At 42.4% G+C, this 25,889-nt stretch overlaps 1 protein-coding gene across 5 annotated transcripts in view; it reads right to left on the bottom strand.

Moving 5' to 3' along the window:
* Positions 1-25,889, bottom strand: part of TUSC3 (tumor suppressor candidate 3) — a 282,774-nt gene that overhangs the window by 123,331 nt on the left and 133,554 nt on the right. For 4 of the 5 annotated variants that reach the window (XR_012158658.1, XM_073341948.1, XM_073341947.1 and 1 more), the window contains one exon: positions 1,983-2,072. The exons of the other annotated variant lie outside the window; for it this stretch is intronic. Coding sequence is in view for 3 of the 4 variants with exons in the window: in XM_073341948.1 (XP_073198049.1) it covers positions 1,983-2,072 (90 nt within the window). In the remaining variant the exon portion in view is untranslated. The remainder of the gene's footprint in view (positions 1-1,982; positions 2,073-25,889) is intronic. 5 annotated transcript variants of the gene reach the window in all.

The raw sequence follows: 25,889 nt of genomic DNA on the forward strand, positions 1-25,889 counted from the left end.
ACATTAAAAATGTATAATACCATTCTCTGAAAAAAAACAGTAAAATATGCACAGGTATATCGAATATCACTAAACTTCTAGTTTAATATTTGATAAGTCCTATATCAGACTTCTGAAAATAATGATCTATCTATTTTATGCTCAAATAAATTGGTTAGTCTCTAAGGTGCCACAAGTACTCCTTTTCTTTTTGCGAATACAGACTAACACGGCTGTTACTCTGAAACCTATCTACCAGTTATGAACTGAAATTTGCTTTGACCTCTAATTACATTGGTCAATAGTTCACAAACTAGACCAGGAGTCTAGTAGCCTGTGTCCAAATCCTTCTTGACATCTCAGAAACTAAAATGTATGATTTGTGTTAAGCATTTTATAAAATCATAGTGAGACAGTCATGGCCTCAAAGAGCCTATAGTCTAAATAAAGAATATGGACAAAGGGTGAGAGGTGGGAGAGAGGCACAGAGAGATGAAGTGACTTGCCGAGGAGTAACACAACAGATCAGCAACAGAGTTGGGAATAGAATCTAGGTCTCTTGACTCACATTCCAGCTTCCCAGATACTCAAGAAGGGACAGTCCCTGGTCTGAGGAGCTCACAGTCTGAAGACAGTCAAAATGACAAAATTTATGGGAAGTGGAATAACATCGGCTTTTTTTTTATATAAGTCAACTAGCTTTACTGTAGGAAGCACAGCAGAAATGAGTCTTTAAGAAGGGTTATATGCCCTCTTTCACCTTTCAATCACTCTGCAGGAAGATGTTATACATTAAATACTTCAAGGCACTAATGAAAAATTCTAAACCCTTCTAAACACAATGTTTTACTGACATTATTTATCACTTTATTGGATCTAGTTCTGCATAACAAAGCAGCAGACCGAATCACGTCATTTTATGTCATCAATCTCCTGCTATAATCCTGGTACCCTGTGGGTCAGTAATCGAATTCAAGCCATCACTTTCTGCTATTCCAATTAGGATATGAAGCATCAAAGGAAATAGAGAGGATTTATTCTTTTAGGCCTAAACAGGCAAGGTGAACTAGCAATGGGCAAACTTGAAAATGGTTAGAAGTTCCATTAAGTAGGAAAAAAGGTGGATGTTTGCCAAAGTTTTTGCAAGCCTTGTAAGCTTCTACTCCAATCACTTTTTGGCAGTGACAAATACTCAAAATGATGGAGAAAAACCTGGGCCATCTTTTCATCAACTGTTGGCACCTTCTCAAAGATAAAGTCAGGGGGCTTTGCTCCCCCTTCTCAGCAAATCACTATGCATGTTGGGGAGTAGTTTAGAAATTTGTTTTCCCTCCCCTATGAGAAATTTTTTTCTGACAACAGTAACAGAGATACATAGCAGCAACAGTGGCAGCCCTCAGCTCATAAGAAGTTGACAGAGGAGCCCACCCCATAATGGGATACAATGAAAAGGCAAGTGTATGAGCAAAAAGGGGTTCTGTAAAGCCCTATTAAAGGGTTACAGGGATGTCGAGAAGCTGTAAAAAAAAAACGCAAACAAATTAGAACCTTGACAATCTCCTCTACTTTCTCCCTCTTGTTTTCAGCCTTCATGGTGGGGACAGAGGGTTTCTTGCCCAAATTCTTTAAAATTTAAATGGATTTCTCTGAGTTGAGCTTGCAGAAAAAGTGAAAATTCAGACTAGTTTACATTTTAATCTTATTACTTAGCACGTCCCTACAAAAAAACGTAACGTTTATTTATTTGTGATGAACAAGAGCTGCTTGGTGTTGAGTGCCTTTGAAAATCCTACCATTTTGCTTAGGTGCACAAATAGAAGCTCAGATGTTTTGAAGACAAGGCTACTTAGTTAGGTGTCCAAATGGGAGCTGTTGGTTCCACAACAGGCAGTGTTCACGTTTCCTGAACTGTGATCCTGATCCATTTTCCTACTGCACTTTAGATTTTCAGAACTCTGTACCAATCAAGTCAATTTAGATACTAATGCAAAAAATTCACTCACCACTTGTCCATTCTGAGGATTCTTATGAGCATATGGAGGTCCCCGGATATGATTCCACATTTGACCAGAAGTCATAGCAAACACAACACACTGAAAAATAGGAGAAAATATGAAATTTAGAAGACAAAGGTGTAAAGCCAGATAATTCTATATTAAATTCACTGGGCCTAATTTTCTTTTGGGCACTGAAACTGAATATGTTTGTTTCGCTGGGCATGTTAATTTTAAATTGATGACTCCTTACACGTCCAAACAAAACAGTTGCAACTATTAGAAGCTTAGGCTAGGATTTTCAGAAGTGTTCAGTGATGGCATAACTCTGCTTACAGTGAAGTCAATGGTAGAAACTCCCATTGACTTCAATGGGATCAGATTCAGACGAAAACTTAGAGCTTTAGAAAATTGCACATCTAATAGTTTTATACATATAATGTATAATATATATAATGATTGTACACAAAGAATGTGCATGTCACTAGGAAAGCATCAGGTTCCTTGATCATGAGATGCTGTTCCAAGAAGGACTGCTGAGCAGAGATGGGGGCCAACTAGCCAGGAATGGGAAGAATCTCTCTGAAACAGACTGGCTAATCCACTCAGGGAGGCATTAAATAAGTTTGATGGGAGCAGGAAAACAAAGCCCACAGGAAAGTCCAGAATATGGAGATCTGGGTGAAGAGTCAGAGTCTGGGGAAGGAACATGGACAATCCTAGTGGGAAAAGGAAAGACAATATGGAGGGGAATATTGTGGGGAAATCTAATGAACATCTTTGATGCTGTATACTAATGCAAGAAGTATGGGGAATAAACAGGAAGAACTAGAAATACTAGCAAATAATCAGAATTACAACATAATTGGCATCATAGAGATTGGGTGGATAATTCACATGGGTAAAATATTGGTATAGAAGGGTATAACTTGTTCAGGAAAGACAGGCAGAGAATAAACTGAGGAGGTGTTGCCTTATATATCAAGGATATATACACCTGCACGAGATAGAAGTGGGAGGCAGACCTGTTGAAAGTCTCTGGGTAAGGAGAAAAGGGGTAAAAAACCAAGAGTGAGGTCATGTAGGGATCTACAATAGACCACCTAACCTAACGAAGACGAAGATGTAGATAAGGTTTTATTTAAACAACTCACAAAATCATCCAAAGCAGAGGACTTGGTGGTGATGGGGCAATTCAGCTACCCAGACATGTGTTGGGAAAATAAAATGGCAGGGCACAGATTATCTAACAAGTTCTTGGAATGTATTCCAGACAACTTTTCATTACAGAAAGCGACTAGGTCACAGCCTGTCCTAGATTTGATTCTGACAAATAGGGAGACGACCCTGGCTTAACCAGGAGATTTTCAATCACCCGAAACTCAAAAGAGAATCATATAAAAAGTGGAAACTAGGTCAAATTATGAAGGTTTGGTATTAAAAAAAAAAACATGTGAATGTAGGAACAAAATTTGAAAAGTCAAGGCACAAAACAAGATTAAACTAACTAGAGGCATAACGGGTAACAAGAAAACATTTTACAAATACATTGGAAGCAAAAGGAAGACAGAGGAGGCCCATTACTCAATGAAGAAGGAAAGACAATAACAGAAAATGCAGCAATGGCCAAGTGTTAAATGCTCTTTTTGTGTCAGCTTTTCACCAAAAAGGTTAGCAGTGATATGACTACTAAGGGTATATCTACAATACCCACCGTGATCGATCTATCGGTGATCGATTTATCGCATCTAGTGTAGACACAATAAATCGACCCCCGATTACTCTGCTGTCGAACCCTGTACTCCACCATGCCGAGAGGCAGAGCGGAGTCAATGGGGGAGCGGCGGCAGTCGATCTCACGCCGTGAGGACGTGAGGTAAGTCAACCTAAGATACCCAACTTCAGCTACAAGAATAGCGTAGCTGAAATTGACGTATCTGAGGTTGATTCCCCCCCCCCCCCCGGCCAGCGTAGACCAGGCCTAACATAGTGAACATCAGTGCAAATGGGGTAGGCTCTGAGACTAAACTAGGGAAAGAACAAGTTAAGAATTACTTAGACAACCTGGATGTCTTGAAGTCAGCAGGCCCTAATGAAATACACCCTAGAATACTTAAGCAACTGGATGAAGAGATCTCTTAGCCATTAGCGATTATCTTTGAAAACTTATGAAGGATGAGAGAGATCCCAGAGGGCTGGAAAGGGGCAAATATAGTATCTAGCTATAAGAGGGGAATAAGGATAACCCAGGGAATTACAGACAAGTCAAATTAACTTTGGTACCTGGAAAGATAATGGAGCAACTACTCAAACAATCAATTTGTAAGCACCTAGAAGATAATAAGGGGATAAGTAACAGTCAACATGGATTTGTCAAGAACAAATCATGTCAAACCAACCTAATATCCTTCTTTGAAACCTAACAAGCCTTGTGGGTGCGGGGAATCAATACATGTGCTATATCTTGACTTTAGTAAGGCCTTTGATACTATCTCCCATGAGCAGTCTCATAAACAAACTTCAGAAATATAGCCTAGACAAACCTACTATAAAGCGAGTGCACAACTGGTTTGAAAACCACACTCCGAGAATAGTTATCAATGATTCACAGTCAACCTGAAGTGGCATAATGAGTGGAGTCCCACAGGGATCTGTCCTGGCTCTGGTTCTATTCAATATCTTCATAAATGCTTGGCATAATAGCAGAGAGAGTACACTTATAAAGTTTGTGGACAATACCAAGCTGGGAGGGGTTGCAAGCACTTTGGAGGACAGGATTAGACATCAAAATGGTCTTGACAAACTGGAGAAATGGTCCGAAATATATAGGATGAAATTCAATAAGGACAAATGCAAAGTACTCCACTTAGAAAGTAATAATCAATCACACAAATACAAAATGAGAAATAAATACATAGAAGGGAGTACTGCAGAAAAGGATCTGGGAGTTATTGTTGATCACAAACTAAATATGAGTCAATGATGTAATACTGCTGAAAAAAGTGCACATCATTCTCAGGTGTAGTAGAAGCAGGAGCAAGACACAAGTAGTAATTCTTCCACTCTACTCAGCACTGACAAGGCCTCAACTAGAGTATTGTATCCAGTTCTGGAAACCACACTTTGGGAAAGATGTGGACAAATAAAAGGAAGTCCAGAGGAGAGCAACAAAAATGACTGAGGGTCTAGAAAACATGACCTTGAGGAAAGATTGAAAAAACCTGTGTTTGTTTAGTCTGGAGAAGAGAAGACTGAGGATGGACACGATAATAGTCCTCAAGTATGTAACATATTGTTATAAAGAATAGAGTCATAAATTGTTCTCTTTAACCACTGAGGACAGGACAGAAGTAATGGGCTTAAATTTCAGCAAGAAAAATTTAGGTTAGATACTAGGACAAAATTCCTGACAGGGTAGTTAAGCACTGTAACAAATTATCTAGGGAGGTTGTAGAATCTCCATCATTGGAGATTTTTAAGAACAGTTTAGACAAAACCGCAGGGGACTCGACTAGATGACTTATCAAGATCCCTTCCAATGCTACATTTCTATGATTCCATGTCAGCAGAAGGGGCTCATTGTAAATTTCTTAATACTCTTAGGCCCAGTCTACACTAAAAAATTATGTCAGTATAACTGTAGTGCTCAGGGTTGTGGAAATTCACACCCCTGAGCAAAGCAGTTATACTGTGTGACAGATTGTAACCTCTGGGGTAGTGTTTGGGAGCTGCACCCCTTTAACCTCCGAGCTGGGCTGGCCTTTCCTACACTGCTCTTTTGGTGACTCACAGCCTCTTCAGGACCTGTAGTCACCCAACATGACAGCAGCTGTCACCAAACACCTAAACTGAGTGACCCAAGTGCCTTACTCAAAGACAGGCAGGAGACAACAGCCAATTTCCCAGCTCCTCTACCCTGCAACCTTGCTGGAGTAAAAAAAAAATTATACCGTCTTACACTGCACAGGGATCTGTACAAAGTAAGCTCATTAATATATGGTTCACCTTCCCCTCAATGTGGGAAGGGTACGCAATAGCCTTTGCTCACAGAGCTGAGATTCTCCCCAGACACTTCACTTAAATGCACACTGCGTTGGATAAAACACAAAAACAAGTTTATTAACTACAAAAAAAAGACAGATTTTAAGTGATAAGTGATAGCAAACAGATCAAAGCAGATTGCCTAGTAAATAAACAAAAGAGCAAACTAAGCCTAAGATATTACGGAGACTGGATATGAATTAGCAATTTTTCACCCTGACTGACGATACAAGCAGGCTTGCACATTCTAAAAGCACAAGCTGTATTTGCTTTGCAGCTTGGGCTCCCCACCTCATTCTAAGTCCTTTTCTTTCAGAACTTCTCTCAGATGTTGAGTTTTGGGGGAGTGAAGAACAACCAAAGATGTCCCTATATAAGCTGTTCCATATGGCGGGAACCCTTTGTTTCAAACTTGCTTCCCAGACCAGTTTATGGAAAAATACAGGTACCCAAAATGGAGTCCAGTGTCATGTAGTTGTTTACATGCCTTTGCAGAGTCATAGCAGCCATTACGTACAGGCTGTCTGAAGCGTTCTTAGGAAGGCTTGCCAGGAAGGGATTAAGCTTCTTCTATGGCCTATTGTTTTTTTTTTCCTAATGGCCCATTGCCCTGAATAGTCCTTCACAACCAGCCATCAAGGCTGGAAGCATTTTGCCCAGTGGGTGCCATGTTTGAAATACAGATACAACAGATACATAGTCAATATTTATAACTTCAGATACAAAAATGATGCATGCATACACGTAGAATAATCATATTCAGCAAATCATAACATTCCAATGGCACCTTACATGACTCATCTTGTACAAAATGCATCATAATTATGCCATAATCATATCATAATATTACTATGATGAATATGAGGTGTACTGTCACATACTGACCTAACTTCTAGTGTTGATAGTGCTATGTTAATGGAAGGGCTTCTCCTGTCGACATAGCTGCCGCCTCTCAGGGAGATGGAGAACCTACACTGACAGGAGAAGCTCTCCCACCAGTGTAGGTACTGTCTTCACTAAGTGCTACAGCAGCACAGCTGCAACGTAATAGTGCTGTAAGTGTACATAAGCCCTTAGAAAAATATACAATTTTTCTTCAAGTCACCTCAGTCTCTTACCTAATACAACAGATTTTGAGGAAAGTGCTTAGCATACATGTTTGGTTCCTGGTTTATGCAATGCCATGAAAAGAGATACCACCACAAAAGTTCCTGAAAGAAAGCTCCATCCCTATTTTCAGAAATAATTAGTCTCCTATGGAACTTTGATTAACTTGCCTGTGACAAAGAACTATGGTGGAGTCTGCAGAAAAATAAAATCCCCCATAGGAAGGGACTTGTGAAGTTATGCTTGGAATCCAAGAAAAAAGTAATAATGTACATTACTTCTTGCTGAAGGCAATGCTTCAGAATCTACAGAATAAAAATCATTGTCATATCAGTAATCACTGACACTATATAAAAAGAGAAAAAGAAGATAATCCAAGGTGCAGTTCTGGACTACCAAGAAAACAGAGCAATAGAAAGGGAAAAATTCTAGTCTAAACATGTCTCCTATGTTCTCAGTATGGACATTCCACACAGGACCTAAATATTGTGATAGACGCAGACCAGTTGAGTACAACAGAGTAACAGAAGGCAGATATACTGGCCACTGGATTAGCAGTTTTCTGTTCCCTGACTGGCCAGAACAGGGGCTGCTCCAGTCTAATGAGAACACCTGACTCCAATTAACTTGCAAAGAGTCAGGTGAGGCCATTAAGTTAATGTGAACACCTGACTCTAATTAAGGTCCTTCTGATACTATAAAAGGGCTCACTCCAGTCAGGCTGAGGAGAGCCAGGGGAAAGGAAATGCAGCTGAAGGGCTGAGTAATGAAGACACCCTCAAGCCATCGGTAAGGGTGAAGAAGAGAGAAGCAGGAGAGCTGTGGGCAAGTGGCCTAGGGAAATGTAGCAACTCTGGCAGTGAAAGGTCGGCTGCCAACAGCTGCAGCCACTAGGGTCCCTGGGCCGGAACACCACAACTCACCACTACAGAAACACCTCCTGGGAGGGGAGATAGGCCCCTGTCAGGACAGGAGGCTAAACTATTATGGAATGAGCCCATAGGGACAACAAAGACTGAGGGAGTTCTCTCACCAACCTCCTTGCTGGCTTATGATGAAAAGGGCTCAGTAGACTGTAATCCTGGCCCTAGAGGAGAGAAGGGCTATGTGGAGGGTCACAGGGAGCCTCTGAGGCTAGCATGAAGCGTGGGACACACGGGGACAAGGTTGGAGCTCTGCCACAATAGGTATAGCTTGGCTGAATGACAATGATTAAATAAGAGGACATAATAACATCCTACGAGAATTAAAGCAGCAAGCTCAACAAGGAATTCGACCCCCCCCCCACCACTGACTTCAGTGGTGCTACTCACAGTACTTAAAGTTAAAAACATGCAGGATCAGGGCCTTAAAATAAAAGACTGGTTTAGGGGAGTCACACCAGAACATAATAGGTTCCTACAACACACATTAAGAATGTTTAGCAAAAATTTGGCTCTTACTTATTTTGGCTGAATAATCTTAGGTAGGTGAAGGACTTTTTCATATATTTTATCAAAATGTAGATATACATTGATATCAAATGAAAGTTTATTGCCATTAGTGTAGAAAGAGATAAAGTCCTAACAGGACTTAATCCAGTTGCCGATGCTCAGCACCTCTCTGTATCAGATGTTGAAGTAATGGGGGTAATATGCTTCTATGGCTGGAGAAAGAGAATCAACAGTTATTTTCATGTCTTGCTAATGCAACCTGCCAAGGGATTTCTATTGTGATTCCACTGATGAGTCATGCAGGAGCTAGCAGATGTTTTTAAGCCATGAAGATAACAAGGAAGTTGAGATTGAAGATAAGAGCACAAAAGGGAGGCAAGAAAGACATAGGAGGACAAAATAATTCAATTTATATAGAGTAAAATAGTTTTATATTTTACATTTTTCTGAACAAATCTCTCAACTGAAAGCTATACCACAGATCTCTAGTGCTTATTAACTCTGTTATATAAATACAGACATATACCTCCTAACAATGTAGTAATTTCCAACAGAAAGAAGTCCATAAAGTAGTTTGTTCTTCAAGTGTAGACCAACTTACTCCCAGTAACTGAACTAAAATTTATTAATATTAATAAAATGCTGGTTCCTCCAAATGGCCCCTCTCAATAATGAAATCTACATTTCAATGCACTATGATCTGGATCAACCATTCCCATGGCCGGCCTCCTAGCCTGCCCACTTTTCCCCTGGTATGCCCAGTTTTCACCCCCTCCCTCAGGGTATGTCTACACTACGAAATTAGGTCGAATTTATAGAAGTCGTTTTTTTAGAAATCGGTTTTATATATTCAAGTGTGTGTCCCCCCACAGAAAATGCTCTAAGTGCATTAAGTGCATTAACTCAGCGGAGTGCTTCCACAGTACCGAGGCAAGCGTCGACTTCCGGAGTGTTGCACTGTGCATAGCTATCCCACAGTTCCCCCAGTCTCCGCTGCCCATTGGAATTCTGGGTTGAGATCCCAATGTCTGATGGGGCTAAAACATTGTCGCGGGTGGTTCTGGGTACCTATTGTCAGGCCCCCGTTCCCTCCCTCCTCCGTGAAAACAGCAGCAGACAATCGTTTCATGCCTTTTTTCTTGAGTTACCTGTGCAGATGCCATACCACGGCAAACATGGAGCCCACTCAGGTAACCATCACCGTATATCTCCTGGGTGCTGGCAGACGTGGTACTGCATTGCTACACAGCAGCAGCAACCCCTTGCCTTGTGGCAGCAGATGGTGCAGTAGAACTGGTAGCCGTCATCGTCATGTCCGAGGTGCTCCTGGCCACGTCGGCCAGGAGCGCCTGGGCAGACATGGGTGCAGGGACTACATTAGAAGTGACTTGACCAGGTCATTCTCTTTAGTCCTGCAGTCAGTCCTATTGAACCATCTTATGGTGAGCAGGAGGGCGATACAGATTGCTAGCAGTCCTACTGTACCATCTTCTGCCAGGCAGGCAAGAGATGAGGATGGGTAGCAGTCCTACTGCACCATCTTCTGCCGAGCAGCCATGAGATGTGGATGGCTTGCAGTCCTTCTGCACCGTCTGCTGCCAGCCAAAGATATAAAAGATAGATGGAGTGGGTCAAAACAAGAAATAGACCAGATTTGTTTTGTACTCATTTGCTTCCCCACCTCCCCCGTCTAGGGGACTCATTCCTCTAGGTCACACTGCAGTCACTCACAGAGAAGGTGCAGTGAGGTAAATCTAGCCATGTATCAATCAAAGGCCAGACCAACCTGCTTGTTCCAATAAGAACAATTACTTAGGTGCACCAATTCTTATTGGAACCCTCCGTGAAGTCCTGCCTGAAATACTCATTGATGTAAAGCCACCCCCTTTGTTGATTTTAATTCCCTGTAAGCCAACCCTGTAAGCCATGTCGTCAGTCGCCCCTCCCTCCATCAGAGCAACGGCAGACAATCATTCCGTGCCTTTTTTCTGTGCGGACACCATACCAAGGCAAGCATGGAGGCCGCTCACCTCACTTTGGCAATTAGGAGCACATTAAACACCACACGCATTATCCAGCAGTATATGCAGCACCAGAACCTGGCAGAGCGATACTGGGCGAGGAGGCGACGTCAGCGTGGACATGTGAGTGATCAGGACATGGACACAGATTTCTCTCAAAGCACGGGCCCTGACAATGCATGCATCATGGTGCTAATGGGGCAGGTTCATGCTGTGGAACGCTGATTCTGGGCTCGGGAAACAAGCACAGACTGGTGGGACCGCATAGTGTTGCAGGTCTGGGATGATTCCCAGTGGCTGTGAAACTTTCACATGCGTAAGGGCACTTTCATGGAACTTTGTGACTTGCTTTCCCCTGCCCTGAAGCGCATAAATACCAAGATGAGAGCAGCCCTCACAGTTGAGAAGCGAGTGGCGACAGCCCTGTGGAAGCTTGCAACGCCAGACAGCTACCAGTCAGTTGGGAATCAATTTGGAGTGGGCAAATCTACTGTGGGGGCTGCTGTGATGCAAGTAGCCCACGCAATCAAAGATCTGCTGATATCAAGGGTAGTGACCCTGGGAAATGTGCAGGTCATAGTGGATGGCTTTGCTGCAATGGGATTCCCTAACTGTGGTGGGGCCATAGACAGAACCCATATCCCTATCTTGGCACCAGAGCACCAGGCTGGCGAGTACATAAACCACAAGGGGTACTTTTCAATTGTGCTGCAAGCTCTGTTGGATCACAAGGGACGTTTCACCAACATCAACGTGGGATGGCCGGGAAAGGTACATGACACTCGCATCTTCAGGAACTCTGGTCTGTTTCAAAAGCTGCAGGAAGGGACTTTATTCCCAGACCAGAAAATAACTGTTGGGGATGTTGAAATGCCTATAGTTATCCTTGGGGACCCAGCCTACCCCTTAATGCCATGGCTCATGAAGCCGTACACAGGCAGTTTGGACAGTAGTCAGGAGCTGTTCAACTACAGGATGAGCAAGCGCAGAATGGTGGTAGAATGTGCATTTGGATGTTTAAAGGCGCGCTGGCGCAGTTTACTGACTCGCTTAGACCTCAGTGAAACCAATATTCCCACTGTTATTACTGCTTGCTGTGCGCTCCACAATATCTGTGAGAGTAAGGGGGAGACGTTTATGGCAGGGTGGGAGGTTGAGGCAAATCGCCTGGCTGCTGGTTATGTGCAGCCAGACACCAGGGCAGTTAGAAGAGCACAGGAGGGCGCAGTACGCATCAGAGAAGCTTTGAAAACCAGTTTCATGACTGGACAGGCTACGGTGTGAAAGTTTTGTTTGTTTCTCCTTGATTAACCCCCGCCCCCCCACCGCATCCCTTGGTTCACTCTACTTCCCTGTAAGCTAACCACCCTCCCCTCCTCCCTTTGATGACCGCTTGCAGAGGCAATAAAGTCATTGTTGCTTCACATTCATGCATTCTTTATTCATTCATCACACAAATAGGGGGATGACTACCAAGGTAGCCCAGGAGGGGTGATGGAGAAGGGAAGGAAAATGCCATAAAGCACTTTAAAAGTTTACAACTTTAAAATTTATTGAATGCCAGCGTTCTGTTTTTTGGGCAATCCTCTGTGGTGGGGTGGCTGGTTGGCCAGAGGCCCCCCCCCACTGCGTTCTTGGGCGTCTGGGTGAGGAGGCTATGGAACTTGGGGAGGAGGGCGGTTGGTTACACAGGGGCTATAGTGGCAGTCTGTGCTCCAGCTGCCTTTTCTGCAGCTCAACCATACACTGGAGCATACTGGTTTGATCCTCCAGCAGCCTCAGCATTGAATCCTGCCTCCTCTCGTCACGCTGCCGCCACATTTGACCTTCAGCCCTGTCTTCAGCCCGCCACTTACTCTCTTCAGCCCGCCACCTCTCCTTCCGGTCATTTTGTGCTCTCCTGCACTCTGACATTATTTGCCTCCACGCATTCGTCTGTGCTCTGTCAGTGTGGGAGGACAGCATGGGCTCGGAGAACATTTCATCGCGAGTGCGTTTTTGTTTTCTTTCTAAGCTTCACTAGCCTCTGGGAAGGAGAAGATCCTGTGATCATTGAAACACATGCAGCTGGTGGAGAAAAAAAAGGGACAGCAGTATTTAAAAAGACACATTTTATAAAACAGTCGCTACACTCTTTCAGGGTAAACCTTGCTGTTAACATTACATACATAGCACATGTGCTTTTGTTACAACGTCACATTTTGCCTCCCCCCACCGCGTGGCTACCCCCTCAACCCTCTCCCCTCCCTGTGGCTAACAGCGGGGAACATTTCTGTTCAGCCACAGGCAAACAGCCAGCAGGAACGGGCACCTCTGAGTGTCCCCTGAAGAAAAGCACCCTATTTCAACCAGGTGACCATGAATGATATCTCACTCTCCTGAGGACAACACAGAGAGATAAAGAACGGATGTTGTTTGAATGCCAGCAAACATACACTGCAATGCTTTGTTGTACAATGATTCCCGAGTACGTATTACTGGCATGGGGTGGTAAAGTGTCCTACCATGGAGGACTCAATAAGGCTGCCCTCCCCAGAAACCTTTTGCAAAGGCTTTGGGAGTACATCCAGGAGAGCCGCGAATGCCAGTGCAAATTAATCCTTTCACATGCTTGCTTTTAAACCATGTATAGTATTTTAAAAGGTACACTCACCGGGGGTCCCTTCTCCGCCTGCCGGGTCCAGGAGGCAGCCTTGCGTAGGTTCGGGGGGGTACTGGCTCCAGGTCCAGGGTGAGAAACAGTTCCTGGCTGTCGGGAAAACCGGTTTCTCCGCTTGCATGCTGTGAGCTATCTACAACCTCCTCCTCCTCATCATCATCTTCGTCCCCCAAACCTGCTTCCGTGTTGCCTTCATCTCCATTGAAGAAGTCAAACAACACGGCTGGGGTAGTGGTGGCTGAACCCCCTAAAATGGCATGCAGCTCATCATAGAAGCGGCATGTTTGGGGCTCTGACCCGGAGCGGCCGTTCGCCTCTCTGGTTTTCTGGTTGGCTTGCCTTAGCTCCTTAAGTTTCACGCGGCACTGCTTCGGGTCCCTGTTATGGCCTCTGTCCTTCATGCCCTGGGAGATTTTGACAAAGGTTTTGGCATTTCAAAAACTGGAACGGAGTTCTGATAGCACGGATTCCTCTCCCCGTACAGTGATCGGATCCCATACCTCCCGTTCAGTCCATGCTGGAGCTCTTTTGCGATTCTGGGACTCCATCATGGTCACCTCTGCTGATGAGCTCTGCATGGTCACCTGCAGCTTACCACGCTGGCCAAACAGGAAATGAGATTCAAAAGTTCGCGGTTCTTTTCCTGTCTACCTGGCCAGCGCATCTGAGTTAAGAGTGCTGTCCAGAGCGGCCACAATGGAGCACTCTGGGATAGTTCCCGGAGGCCAATACCGTCGAATTGTGTCCACAGTACCCCAAATTCGACCTAAAGTCCTAGTGTAGACCAGGGCTTAGTGTGTATCCAGGCCTTTAGAATACCCTCTATGGGGTCCAAATGAGGAAGAAGGTGGTGCATGCAGGATGGAGAAGAGTCACTCAAGGGGGATCCACTCCCTGAAGATTCCAATGGCAGAATGTGCATGCTTTGTTTCTTTTCATCTGTTTTATTTCCAGTTAAAATTAAAATGTATTCTTTCTTAATAAAAACTAATTTGACACAGTACTGGGTTTCATTTAAGACTGAATGATTCAAAATGTTTCTTTGTTACCCAGCAAGGACCGAATCTGACAAATAACCAGGTAAGATGACCCACAGTCTGGTACAGACTACGTAAAGTCTCACTTTACAGACCATTTCTCATGAAAAAAGGATGCAAAGTCTACAAATATAAATCTTGGCAAAAAGCATTATTGAGTGATCAAATCCAGAATTTTGAAATAATTAAATCTTGTAGCCTTGAAATATGTACACAAAAATTAGGCAGCATGGGGCTATTATACAACATCAGAACCAATGCAATAAGGGTCATGAATCTCAGGAGCACATCTAGTAGAATTCTGTACAAGCCTACCAGCTCTTCCTCTGTATAGAATAAAATATCACTTTTCCTTCACATATAAATAGGAGCCACCTTTTGTCTTTCCAAGCAGGGAATTTTGGCTTGCACAGGAAAGCCATGGCAACTTAAAGTTTGACTCCAGTGTTAGCATGTCTAGAATACTTTACAACACCCAGGATGCTTAATGTGCTTATCCTATTGAATAAGTAGTTTTAATCATTCATCTATAAATCTGAAGAAATGAGTGAAAAATCTGATAAACATAAAAGTAAGCATAAAATGAGATTTCACTGTGAAACTGCATCATAGAAATTTGAGATGGAAAAGACATTTAGATCATCTAGTCCCTTATCAATGTAGCTTTGTTTTCTACAGGATATTTTCTAGGGCTTTTTGTCCAGTCTAAAGGTTTAAATGTCCCAAAAGTCAGGACTTCCACCACTTCCCTTAACTGACCATTCAATATTCGTATGGATCTCGCTTTCAGTAATTTTTTCCTTGATATTCAAGCTCATTTTGCCCTTTATATTCATTTCATTACTGCCATAACCAATGTGTCACTAAATTCTCTTAATCATTGGCATTTATATGCTTCAAAACTTTGTAATATATACAAACAGAATACAATATTCCAAGCACACTCAATGTTTATACATATTATACATTTATATTTGATACTTCTGATTATGTAGCTCCAAATCACATTGGCCTCTTTTTGTTTCTATATGTCTGTACAATCTGGCAGATAGGTTTGTTTGAGAATCCTAAGGGTTTATCTAATTTGCTCCCACTATCATCTCTAGGTCTGTGCCAGAATTATAGCTTTCCAGGTTTCTCCCTCCCACTAAATAACACAGAAGTTTGTGATTTGTCTTACACATTTATATTTGTATTCTCGTCCATCTGCGGAACAATTTGTATGCAAAATGTCTGCCTCCTGTGCATCTTAGGAGCTCTGTCAAAATGGAATCATGACAGTTTGGCAAGAGGAGAAGGAGAACTCGTCAGGGTGGGCTGTTTTTCCCTTGAGTGTTATAAGAGCTGGTCAGCTGGTAATGTACCTACACTAAGCTCCAACAGACCTGGAACTCTGCTTTGGAAAACTTTCCCAGGAGCAGCCTTAGGCCTAGCCCTACCCATTTTGGACTCTCAGGAGCCTCTCCTCCCCTACTTCTTTTCACTTACTGCTTGCTACATGACACTTAAGGAAGAAAAGAAGCTTAGACCCTAGTTGTGGCAGCAGACAGCTGAGACACTGGGGAGCTTTGCAGGCTGAGCTAGTTTGGTCTGTGATAGGAAGAAGGTTTGTAGCAGAAGCAGGCTGTTAGGGATTGTAAGGAGAGTTTCTCTTCTATTCTTGCCCCCCCCCCCACACACACACATATTTTTGGGGTTTTGCCATATAATTTAGGCCTGATGTGTCACTTTGTCCAAGAGGCGTCAGCTACGTTTAACAAGTAGCACTGTAAAAAGTACCAGCTATCTATGAGGTTATTAAAAACTGCCATAGGCTTGAAAGACCAATTTCTGTGCCTTTTGAAGTTAATTAAAATTCTTGTGTGCTTACACAATGCAAAGTAAGTCACTAGAATCCCCTAGAAGGTTAAGAACAAACAGAATACTGGAGATATTGGTGCCATCAGTAGCACAGGAATAATAAAAATTAATGATGCATTCATGAACTTTGAGAAATACAAGTTTTAATAACATTTGTCTATTTTTAAAAGGTAATAATTTAAATCAAGGGGTGACTCAGATGCATCAAGGTATTATCTAATTTCTTCTATATTCAGTATTTTAGCAACTCATTTTACAACTATTCTTTTCCCAGAAAAGCCATCAGTTCTATTCAGCTCAAATTTGCCTCTGTGGCTTATGGAAGCTATAAAAGCTATACCGTTGCAAGGGCTGTACTCAATTTCTAAGTAGTAGTTAACCACTCATAAGTGGCCTAAGCAGAGGACAGACAGTTCAAGGCCAGAGAGCTGTGGTGCACAAGCAAAGGGCAGCTCATTTACAGTGTATGAGCTCTTCTACCAGCACTTCATAAGGTATGTCTACACTGCAATGTAAGATCGGGCTCACACTCAGGCTCAAGCCTTACCCCCCTTCCATCCACACACAAATCATGCTAACCCAGGGTTGGACCCAGGGTCCCAAGAACCCTGCAGGCAAGCAAGGTCTATGCCCAGGTCAAGTCCTGCCCCAAAGTTCGAGCCCTATCACTGTGCAGCGAAGACACAGCCCTGCTTGACTCAGTTCCTGGGAGTCCTGCAAAATGTATCCTACAATCCCATGGGCCAACTTCCTTTGTCCTCTTTATCCCCAGAATCTTAAATCTACTCTGTTGAAAAAAGAAGCAACCACTCTTGGTGTACTGCAGCCGCTCAGTGAGTCAGCATTAACCCCTCCATTGTCTTCTGACCACTGAGCTACAAACGCCATCAGAGAGCCTTCTGTGTTTGCAATGGAGATTGAACAGAAAAAGCCTTTTGCAAATTGTGCTGCTTCATGGTCATGAGAGCACAGCCCGATCTCTAGTGCAAGGCCAGCAAAACTGTGGACTTTACTAGGAGTACTAGAAATGACCATGCATACTAGCAACTAATGAAGCTGGAAGTTTTGCAAATTTACTGGACCGGTGACCAGTGTAGGGAGCAGATTAAGGGGCTCAAAACTAAGTACCAGAAAACCAGCAGAGGAACTGACGTGAGCCAGCAGCAGAGGATTCTGGGTCCGTACCCGGAGGAGCTGATCTAACACCCCCCCCCCCCCCCAAGGAAAGACACAGATTTTTGCTAGGGTCATTGTAGTTTCTTAAAAATAACAACATGATATTATTATTCCTGCAGATAGGTGCCTCTGTAACCACTTACAGTATATTGAGCTTCCTGGAAACAGTGGACTCTGTGAGTGTGTTTGGGGAAATGTGTTGCTTCATAAATCTAGTCCATTTCAGTTACAGATAGTCCATGCAGTCAAGAGGTGACAAAATCATTTGTTCCAAATATGAGTATGGTTTGAAATTTTGTCCAGCAATGTGCTGAGGGCGAGGAGGAGGAAGTCTTTGGATTTCAACATGTTTACATGTAGTCATAACAGGTTAAGCCATGTAGAAGCTAACACATCATCCTGTTGAATCCCTCATGACTTCTGACCCAATCCTGGGTGCTGACAGCTGAGTGCTGATAACTTTTGCTGAAGCAGGAACTCCAGATAGATAGTCATATTTTGGGGAAGGGCATATTTCCATGGGCCACCTTGGTAGCTGACCATACCACAACAGAAAGACCTGTTTGAGTGGCTCAGATCACTAATGACTACACCAGTAACAGCTCCTGCTGCATCTCTCACAACACAGCTTGACTCTCCTGTGTGCTACCCTGTGTGGCAGTCCAGAAGCAGCTTGGAAGGCTCAATGGCTGGGTGGCCCATGCAATTGGGCCCCATGAGTGGCTGGGCAGGGCAGCTTTGCTCCCCATGCAGCCCTCCACATTGACCTCCCTCCTGCAGTGCCACATACATGGCAAATGGGGAAAAGAAGGGAAAGGAAAACAGGCAGAGCCAAGCAGTGCCTCCCCATATTGGGGTGTCACAAGCTAAAGGGGAGGATTCGTGACCTCCACACGTCTCCTCTCTGCCCCGTCCTGGGCCTGCTGCTGGGGGGCACTTGACCCTGCATGCCTCCCTGACGCATTATCTCTGAGAACAGTTGGCCTGGGAACATGCCATGGTAGGGGGCATGTGTCTTGTCCATGGTTTCACTGTTTTCACTTATTCATGCACTTCGGGTTTTTATTTATTTATGTTTTTATTTTCTGTAAGGTTCCATTGTTACTGGGGTTTTGGTGTGGTAATGGCCTGCCTGGGAATGGGTGAACATTGTACTTTTCTCATACATGTTTATAAATGAAGTTCTTTATTTAATCAAGAAAATGTATTTCACTGACTGCTTCACATCATATGATGTGTATTCAAAATAATAAAGGTAAACACATGATCAGGAACAATTAGGAATCCTTACACAAAGCCTATCCCTCAATATATTTACCTATAGCAATTCATACTTTATTCACAGTAAGTATTGATGTAAGGAAGTGATTAACTTCCCAACCCTTTTTTCGTAAGTGGCCATGCCATTCTTAAGTACATTGCATGGCACAAAAACCGCCACACACATCCCCAAGCACCCTACTCCTCCCCACAGTCAATGAGTTCCCAGACCCCCACAAGCACATTCATAAAAGGTACTATTTCCCTTCTTCCATTGAGCCATGCAAGTCCATAATGAGGGAGCACAAAGCATCCCTGTCTCCTGTTGCCTGGGCGCATCCAGCTCCAGCTGTGTAGGTGCACTTTGTGGCTGAGCGTGCCCATTCAGAGGCCACTCACTGTCATAGGTCCATTCAGGGGGGAAATGGCTCACCTCTGGCTTCACAAACATTGTGAAGAACACAGCAAGCCATAGTGATTCAGACAGCATTGATGACACTGGCATCCAAATAGGTCTGTAAACATCTCAAATGGGATTTCAATCTGCCAAAAGCACATTCAACAACTATTCTGCACCTGTTGAGAGTGTAATTAAAACATCTTATGCCATGGCCTCTAAAATCAGGCCACGGCTTTAAAACAAAGGCAAAAGGCGGAATGTGGGGTCCCCCAGAATAATGGTGGGGACAGTAACTTCATTTATGACAATGTAATTTGGTGGGAACAGTATCCCAGCTTGTCCATGTATGAAGACTCTTGATCAGAGGAAAACCCTGGCATTATGAACTTTTTCAGTGCAACCTACGGATATGTTAATAAATTACACTCTGTGGTCCTCGAGGGCCTGCATAACAATGGAGTAGCACTCTTGCAGTTTCTGTGCTCCTTGAGGAGGGCAAACTATGGGCACACAAGTTCCATCAATGGTCCCAGAGCAGTTTGGAAACCCCATTCTCTCAAAGCCAGCAATTACTTCAGGCATAACTTTTATGTCTGCCACCTTGAGACACACCACACCTCCATGACCACTTTATCCACAGTTGACTTTCCAACACCAAACTGATCTGCAACAGCTTCCAGATGGCTATAGCATGGCTTATGGACTGGAAGGGGTGGCCTCATGCTTGTGTCTTTATGCTGAAGGGTCAGGACAAGCTGTTCAAAAATCTCCAGAAATTTAGCTTTCTTCATGCAAAAGTTCTAGACACACTGTTGGTCATTCCAGGTGTGCGTGATGCTGGATCCCACCAGTCTATGTTTGTGGCCCTGCTCCAGAGCATGGTCTACATAAGGGGCATCGGAGACTGTACCAAGTATATTGAGAAGCATCATCCAGTTTCTGTATTTCTCTTCTTCTGCCTTCTCCTCCTCCTGCTCCCTCATAAGCTGTGCCTGGTGGATCAGAAAATGCTGCTGAACTGTCCATCAGCATCTCGCAGAAGCTCTACCCATTCACTGACACAGGAAAGAACACACAAGCAAGATAATTCCAGAAAGTGCCTTCTCCATGTTTCCGGCTCTGGTAGCTGTCATTGCCAAAAAATGACTGCTCGACAGAATGTGTTGGAAGGCTGTTGAAGTTTCCTGTAATGTGCAGAGTGGACACTCTGGTTTTCCTGCCATGCACCACAGTCAAAGGGCTAAAGTGAACACATTTCAGGTGGGCGCTAGGGAGTCTGGGATATGACTCAGTTCTGAGTATTGCAGTGTGGATGCCAGAGCCCCAGGTTCAAGTTCAGGTTAGAAAATTCTTAATTTAGGGTTAAAACTCAGTGTAGACACTCAAGCCCTGGGTTCTCATACCCAAGGTAAGTTGACTCAAGTTTCTCTGACCAATGGCTTACATTGCACTATAGACAACCTTAGTGGCTCTGAAAGTCCTTCAGTGTGCCAGGCAATGTTTTATTAAAAACTATGGTCATGTTTTATTTTTTGGCATTTGCTGGTTGTCACTGGAATTACTAATTTCTGTGTTGTTGTTTCCCCTACTCTCCCCTAACTGAAATGTTAAGGAAAAATCCTACTTATTTGTCCTTCTCCAATTAAAACAAAAAGATGTGAGAAAGAAAAGCAAAACATGGAGTGGTTGTAGGTGTATACAGTGATTAACAACAAACAAATCAAATCAAATATAATTGAGACTTCTGATAACAAGCCACTCAACTTCTACTGAGCCAGAACGTGCAAACACTATGTGCTAATAAACAAAATAAGGCACATATAATTATGTTCTACTGTTATTCTAAAATGATAGTGCTTCTTAAATTAAGACAAGACAAAGATTTTAGGCCAAATTCTGCTCCGATACACAAAGTGAAAATCCAGATGACCTTTGTAAGTGACAACAGAACATGTCCCTATATCCTTCCATTATGAAGGATAATCCAGCACAGATGTTTTATACACTGGTGATCCGGATAACTCTGAATAGGCAAAGCCAGCATCTCAGACTGCCTCCCTACTTACTGTTAGAAACCATACAAACCAGGAGATCACTTTCACACATCCCACCCCCTCCAGAGTAGGTTAAGAAAAAAGTTTAACTCCTTTAATGCAATTTTTCACACTGGAAAGATCTAACTAATGCAATACTTTTAAGTCTGTGTAGTATAAAAATGGCTTCAAAGAAGGATATGATTTGGTGTGAAGAATAATTTAAATGTTCTTAAAAAAAACCTCACACGCATCACAACAAAAGACCCAACAAATCACAAATTCACATGTCTCCTCTTTGAAGATACTACTGGATTGGAGAAGGCATTTTCAAAAGGCAGTATGAAAAACTATTAACTATTTTTTTTTATTTGAGCAGAGTTGCAAAAGCTAAGGTTTGAAATTAGCTCCATTCCTTCTTCAGCTCTGCATCAGTTTCAAAAAGGGCTGCCAATGGTGACTAGGCATAACTGTCAAATTTCCCATCTCAAGTGAGAGCCTTCTGCAGATGTTATATCTGTTGCCAGGTTGCCCCAAATAAATTAGCTTTTAAATGTCCTAAAGAGAAAAATGTGCACGAGATAGACTACTTTTGAAAGTGTTTACTAATTATTTATATGCTTCATAACTGCTTCAGCAGTTCTCTAAGGATGATTTAGGCATGACTCACCACATTTATCTAGACACTGTCTATTGCCATCTTAACATTCCCTTTTCAAGGCCTTTTATGAAAAAGTAGTTGACTATTTTAATATTAAGCACCAATTAAAAATACCAGGATGCATAACTACAATGCACTTTAAGATGTAGATATATCATTAGTATTTATATAGAACCTAAAGTGTGCTAGGCATTTACAGAACATAGACAAGAACTTGTACCTGCCCTAGAGAGCTTGCAACCCAAGGTCTTAGTCCTGCAAAAGGATCTGCTAATGTAGAAACTTATGTTCATGTGGAGTTCTATTGAAGTCAAAGGGATCCCAGGCAACTGTATGTTTCTGTGCTGAAAGATCCCATTGCAGGATGGAGATTTATGTTTAGATACTGCATAGAACAAACAAACAAAACCAGCAAAAAGTAATTTGAATGGGATAAGGAAGAAGAGACTGAGCTGTCACCTCAATCATTTTTGTCTTCATCAATGTGTTAGCTACACATGTAAAACTGATTGTCATTAGATACAGTATTAGTGGTGTGCATTACTCAACTATATCCTGTCATATGTTGTTGCTTATATGTACGTAATTACATACTTGGCTTGACAAATTCACTCACCCAGGCAAGTCATAAGCCACGATGTTTTTCATATTTGACTATCAAAATATGATTAAGAAAAATAAAATTTACAGTTCTTATGATTGCAAAGTTTACTTTGTAAGGCTGCTGTAAGGGGGGGAAGTGGTCCCCTTTACTCTTCCCCCCCCCCCAAGTCTCTTCTACAAGGACTATGGGGAGGAGAGGGGTTTCTGGTACTCTTTCACATGCCCGGTATCCATCTTTGGTCCTCCTCTTCTGTGAATATATCCAATATTTGACTCTGCTACTGATCATAGCTTTGCCAAGCAGCAGCTGGATAAAATTAACCAGATTCTTGTCAGAGTCATGGCTGCCAAAAGGATTAGGAATATCAATAGTAAAATTTAGAAAAGTCTTGTTCAATTCACTTTTTACTACTTAGCAAAGCTATCAATGGAAGGAGAATCATGGTAAGTGTCTTTCTACAAAAAAAAAAAGGAGTACTTGTGGCACCTTAGAGACTAACAATTTTATTTGAGCATAAGCTTTCGTGAGCTACAGCTCACTTCATCGGAGCTGTAGCTCACGAAAGCTTATGCTCAAATAAATTTGTTAGTCTCTAAGGTGCCACAAGTACTCCTTTTTTTTTTGTGAATACAGACTAACACGGCTGCTACTCTGAAACCTGTCTTTCTACAGACTCAGGAAGACATTATTGCAATGTTTACCATTTCACATTTGGATTTGATCCTGTCTCATGGGACTGAAATGACAAAAGCCCTTAGGGTTAAGCACAACTAGGAACCTGTCTATGATATAATTTATAATCATGTGAGTGAAGACTACTAAATCAGGATCAGAATTTAAGTGTGGATAATCACTAGTAGGATTACCATGTAGCCATTTCAAGAAACATTTTTTTCTTTAGACTTTTAAACTTCCTTAATCTTGCCCATTCTCTAAGAGCACCCAGGTTAAAAAATGGATTTTATTTATGTTTTGAAATACTAGCTTTCCATGGTACTGGACTAACTCTCTGTTTCAACTACAGACTTTCAACCATAATGACACAATAACTGCACATTTATGGAGTAAAACAAAACAAAAATTCAAGCTGGTGGTGTGTGTGTACAGAACACTGGCATAGGAAATTAGAATTAAATATATCACTGACTCCAGAAAGAGACTGTCTGACACAGTAAATTTAACATGGAAGCTGCCAAGCTGTCCTGCAATGGCTCAAGAGCATGTGTATCAACCTCAGGGAACAGATTTCAGAGTAACAGCCGTGTTAGTCTGTATTCGCAAAAAGAAAAGGAGTACTTGTGGCACCTTAGAGACTAACCAATTTATTAGAGCATAAGCTTTCGTGAGCTACAGCTCACTTCATCAGATGCATATCGTGGAAACTGCAGCAGACTTTATATATACACAGAGAATATGAACCAATATCTCCTCCCACCCCACTGTCCTGCTGGTAATAGCTTATCTAAAGTGATCATCAGGTGGGCCATTTCCAGCACAAATCCAGGTTTTCTCACCCTCCAGCCCCTCAGGGAAGACTATTAAGAAGCAGGGCAAAAACCACAAATTGGTTGTTAGTTTTATACTTATATTTCACCAACCAAATACCAAGTGTAAACTCCTCAAGCACTATACAGCCCTCTTGGGTACTCCTATCTGTCTTGCCACCCAGGTAAGCCTACTTCTGTGACTTCGTAATAGATGGTCCCTTACACCACAAATCACAGCAATATTGAGGTTACTTCCAGTCCTAAGAGACTAGTCGCTTTCCCCAGGTCAATTGCACCTTAGATCTCAGACCAAAGATAATGCTTGTAGCCAATCAAGTAGGAAAAGGAGTCAAGAGAGACAGTCACAGGGTTAAAGCAGGTAAACATATATACACAAATGAGTTACGATCTTAAGTTTCAAAAACTAATTGTAGCTTCTATAATAAGCAAACACTATATGTCCTTTAGGGCTAAACCAGCTTAGCAACTGAGGATCCCTTGCTTATGCCTAAAAACCTTGCCCCCCTCCCAGGCCCCATTCCCCCAGATTTCAAGCAGCATAGAGATCCAGTTCCTTCTTATTCGGGGTTTTTATTCCCTTCCCACCCCTCATCCCCACCCCCATGTGCTCTCAACTGTGAACTCTGCCGATGGGAGGAATTCACTTGTATGACTTCTCTTCATGGGGGGAAAAGAGCCAAACAACAAAGTCTTTTATTCTCTTTAATGTTTCACAGTAGTCTGTCTGGATTGATAGGCCTTCCTCATTGGCCAGGACATAAAACCTTCTGTTGGAGACCAACTCTTTACACTAGTTAATATCTTTCTCTGATCTGGTGATTTACAGTCGCAGAGGCTTACAATACAGATGCTTAAATATTACCTTACAACGTGGATCACATATTTTATAAGTGAGATTAATGCATGCGGCAACTCACAAACATCCCATAAAGTTTAAACACTAAACACATTCTTATAATTTTAATACCTGCTTTAACAATACTAACATACATGTGAGCCAGACTGATTCCAGCTATGTATTTGTCCATGTTCAGTTGAGACATGAGAGATTTGGCATGAGCTGGTGCTTTGTCTGACAGTGTCACAGAAGCATTTAGTCCATTAAAAAGATTGCACATGCTTATGGTTCAAGTTCTAAACCAAAAAATATTTATTGCATATTGCTGTCTTGTAAAACTTTCTGCCACGGTGTGAATTAGAATCTACTTTCTTAAAGACCTATTTTTGTTGTGCTGTTACAGTAGGCCAATAATTTAAGTACTCCTTGTTGAGGAATTTAATTAACTGCGATTGCAATTCGGCTGCAGTGCCTCAGAAATTTAGGCTCCCTCATTAGCATACCTAAAATAATTATTTTAATAAAAATGGTGGCAATATAGAAATAGCACACATGAAATTAGTACAAAATACAGTAAGCCCAATTTTCTTTGGTAGAAAAGGAGTTAGAATTGGGGACTGGAGCTTAGGATGCCTCAGATGAAATTCTGGCCCCACAGAAGTGAGCTGGAGTTTTGCCATTAACTTCAATGGAACCAGAATTTTACCCCTAGATTCTGTTCCCAGTTCAGCCATTATCTCTCTTTACAATGAAGCACAAAGGGTTGTCCCGAGTTGAAAACGAGACCCCTTCAGTTACTACACCCTATTCCTTGCTAAAATATGTGGGGAGGGCTATAATCACTTTTTCCTTTTTAAGAATGTATGTATGTACATATTTATGGTTTTCTGTCCCCTGTTTCAGTAAAACAGACCTGTCTGGAAAGGGAACTTGAAGTTACTTATCAGCAACCATAATTCAAGGATGAGGCCTCTGTATATTCATACTTCTGGGATCGAGGAATTTGCACTGAGAATTTGCTTTAAGACCTTGCTACATCATCTCTATATAAATGAATACTACAAAGGTCCTCTAGTGACCTAATGTTCCAGAGATGCTGGGCAACTTCAGCTCCCATTTTTGACTGATTCAATGGAAGCTGCTGATGCTTAGTGACTCTGAAAATTAAGCAATAGGTGTCTGCCTCTCAAATTTTTCCCCTGCCAATATTTGTGCCTTTGTTTGGGAAGGAAAGAAGTTAGACTTTTGGGAGAGCCGTTACCAACATGCTCTACTTAT

The sequence above is a fragment of the Lepidochelys kempii genome, chromosome 4 (genome assembly GCF_965140265.1).
Source record: "Lepidochelys kempii isolate rLepKem1 chromosome 4, rLepKem1.hap2, whole genome shotgun sequence".
In the NCBI taxonomy this organism is placed as follows: domain Eukaryota; kingdom Metazoa; phylum Chordata; order Testudines; family Cheloniidae; genus Lepidochelys; species Lepidochelys kempii.